A 3276-nucleotide genomic window follows, 5' to 3' on the forward strand; every position below is an offset into this window, starting at 1 on the left:
CAAGCACCCCCTGCGCTCTGACCCTCTTTCTCCCTCACCCCTAGCCTTCCTAAGCACTAGTCCTACAACCCTGAACACAACCTACTTCCTTCCCCACACTGCACTACCGGCATTTCCAAAGCAAACTTTATATTCCTAAAAGTAGTAAATGTATTTCTTCCGGAAAAAGAAATTAAGCCCTGGCCGGTTTGGCTCAGTGGATAGTGTTGGCCTGCAGACTGAAGGGTCCCGGGTTCAATTCCAGTCAAGGGCACATGCCTGGGTTGCAGGCTCGATCCCCAGTAGGGGGCATGCAGGAGGCAGCCGATCAATGATTCTCTCTTATCATCGATGATTCTCTCTCTCCCCCCCTCCCTTCCTCTCTGAAATCAATAAAAACATATATATACATAAATATAAAAGAAATTAATATAGCCCTGACCAGGTAGCTCAGTTGGTTAATGGCGGCCTGATACACCAAGCTTGAGGGTTCGATCCCCAGTCAGAGCACATAAAAGAATCAATGAATCCATAAATAAGCAGAACAAATTGATGTTTTCCTCTCTCTCTCTCTCTCTCTAAAGAATCAATATTTTTTTTTTTAAAGAGAGAGCAATGAATAAACCATAAAATGTAGAGCCCAGTTCATTTGTGAAACTCTGACTGAGCTGCCTAAGCAGCTGCAATCCAGGATGCTCTTAGGGGCATGCACACCCTCAAATCCACAACTGCTTGCCTGTGGGCAGCCTCCCCTCCCCATCCAGCAGCAATAGCAGCAGTACATCATTTGTCCCAATCCTGTGCTCTAAATCCTTTGCACACCCACCCTGGGGACCCTATACACATAATCTGCCCTGTATTTTCAAGCCTAAGTTTCTCTGATCTCAACACAAAAGGCCTCCTTTACAACCACTATGTCATAACCAAACAAAGTATTTTCGTATTTTGACAGAGATTGAATTCAAAGATTTTTGTTTACATTTGTTTTCTTTTCTTAGTCAAATACTACTCAGTCCTTTTCAATTAAGATCCTGCACTCTACTCCACCAAATAATGATTCTGCCAGGATGGCCTCCATGTTTTTATGCTGCAGAAGCCCTTAAGTTTCAGGTTACCTCATGGAGTTCTTAAGCAGCATCTAGCATTACTGACCACTTCCCTCTCCTAAAATTATTGTCCTTCATTCATAGGGTCCTGTCCTGCTTGATCCCTATCTGTTGATCCTTCACCTGAAGGTACTATCTCAGGCCCTCATCACTCTCCCTCAGGCAATCCCGTATCTTTTTCTTATTTTTCTACTTGTGACTTGCATGTGTTGTTGCCCTGTGCTAAAAACTCACAGGTAGACCTCTATCCCTGATCTCTTCCTCTCCAAATGAATTCAGATATCCAGCTGTCTACCAACATCTCTGATCACCCCCACCCACAGACCACAAACTCAACTTGATCCAGTGTTTCCTACCACTCAATGGATGGTACCACACTATCACCTCACCTACTAAACCCTAAAAACCTTCCTGGGAGGCATGACTCTCATCGCCCTCTCCCAGGTCAGTGTATGTCTTGAATCTGCCCACACCTCTCCCATCTCCACAGCCAGACTGAGCCACTACCGACACATCCTGGATTAGCTGAACCTACTGCATTCACACTCACCCCTATTCCAAACCATACTCTTCCCCTAATAGCCAGATCTAAACACTGAATTAGAATTTTGCTTAAGTCCCACAAAGGCCTCTTCTTGTCCTTAGGCTAAAGCCCAAAACTCAACCCCTGGCTTACATAGCCCTGCATGATCCAGCCCATGTCCATCTCTCGACCCCATTTTACCTCACATGACTGGTTTCTGTGCTCTCCCACAATGGTCTTCCTTCAAGTTCTTTTACCTCTGTCCAGTTCTTCCTACTTCATGGCCTTCTACACAGTTCCTTTTTCCAAGTCTCCCCCTCCTACTTGTTATTTAGCTCCCATTTGTCAATTCCCACTCATTATCCCTTAGACCAGTGGTTCTCAACCTTGGCTGCACATTAGAATCACCTGGGAATCTTTTTAAAATCCTGATTTCTGGGCCTCATCTGCCTTAGACCACTGCCTTAGACCAAGCATGTCAAAATCTCGGCCAGCTGAACCAAGATTTTGACATGCTTGCCTTAGACTAAGTGTACTAAGGATCCATCTTCCAACACTCCTCACTCCAGGTCAGCATGGGAACTGTGCTTGATTTATTACTAACATCCCAGGGCCCCAGCACCTACCTATTTGCAGAATGCATAACCTCAGGAATGTTAACCTGACCCTTAGTCTCCCAAAATGGAAGCGGACAACACCATCTATTCTAAAGAATAGTTGTGAGATTAATGAGGCAAGAAAAGCATCTCAGCCCTGTGCCTGGCAGAGGGAAAAAACATTTATCAGCTCTGCATTCCTGACATCTAATAGTTGACTAAGCACAAAACAGGTGGTCACACCTTCAAGGCTGAGTCTAACTCCTCCCATTTGTAGACAAGGAAACAAACACTGTAGAGGGAAGGAATCAACCATCAGAGCATTTTGCTCTCCAATGACCACCCACCTTTCCATGACTGTCCCCGCTTTCTGGCGGTTCTTCCACCCCACCCCCAACCCTCCAGCCTGGCTCTTACTGGGGGGCTGTTCTAGGGTCACTACAAGGGCCTGGAGGGCATAGAGTGCCTGCAGCTCCTTCTGCTCATCACATAGGTATTTCTGTAGCAGTTTCGCTCGTGCTTTCAGCACTGCAACATCCACTCGGAGGGTAGTCTCAACTACGGGAAGAAAGACAGGGATAAGTGGGATAATGCAACCTCATTCTGGTTCAGAACTAGGGGGCAAAGACCAAAACCTCCCTCCCTCCATTTGTCTGTTGGGCCCACCCTTGCCCCACCATCTCCCTGGCTCCTCTTACAGATAATTGCGGAATAGCAGACAGTTTTCATGAGGGCTCGAACTAATGTGTTGGATGCTACCTGCTCCTCAGTCAGGTTGGCCTATGCAGGAAAAAGAAAAACATATGACCCATAAATTCTGAATTTTGCCCCCATCATCACACCAGAACAACTTCTCCTTTATCCTGCTCTCCTGATATCAAAAGAAACGTACCTCTATCCAGTCAAACACCTGCTGGTTACTACTGTCCTCCTTGAGCAGCTTCTCCAGCTGCCTGCTCAGCTCCTCAGAGGAGAGCAACCTCTGGCCAGGGGCTTCTGACTCCTCTCCCAGGGTATACTCCACCTTCTGCAAGCAAAAGAGCCCATAGGAAGAGGTAAGTGTACCACGTCA

At 46.5% G+C, this 3276-nt stretch overlaps 1 protein-coding gene across 1 annotated transcript in view; it reads right to left on the reverse strand.

The window, feature by feature from the left end:
• Positions 1-362: 362 nt before the first annotated feature.
• EIF4G1 (eukaryotic translation initiation factor 4 gamma 1) overlaps positions 363-3276 on the reverse strand; it is an 18378-nt gene continuing 15464 nt past the window's right edge. Inside the window, exons 28-30 of the mRNA XM_023750509.1 lie at positions 3097-3271; positions 2903-2984; positions 363-2762 (exon numbers count right to left, since the gene is read on the reverse strand). Of these exons, the coding sequence (XP_023606277.1) occupies positions 2356-2762; positions 2903-2984; positions 3097-3271 (664 nt within the window). The 3' untranslated portion in view covers positions 363-2355. The remainder of the gene's footprint in view (positions 2763-2902; positions 2985-3096; positions 3272-3276) is intronic.

The sequence above is a fragment of the Myotis lucifugus genome, unplaced genomic scaffold (assembly GCF_000147115.1).
Source record: "Myotis lucifugus unplaced genomic scaffold, Myoluc2.0 scaffold_14, whole genome shotgun sequence".
NCBI lineage: Eukaryota > Metazoa > Chordata > Mammalia > Chiroptera > Vespertilionidae > Myotis > Myotis lucifugus.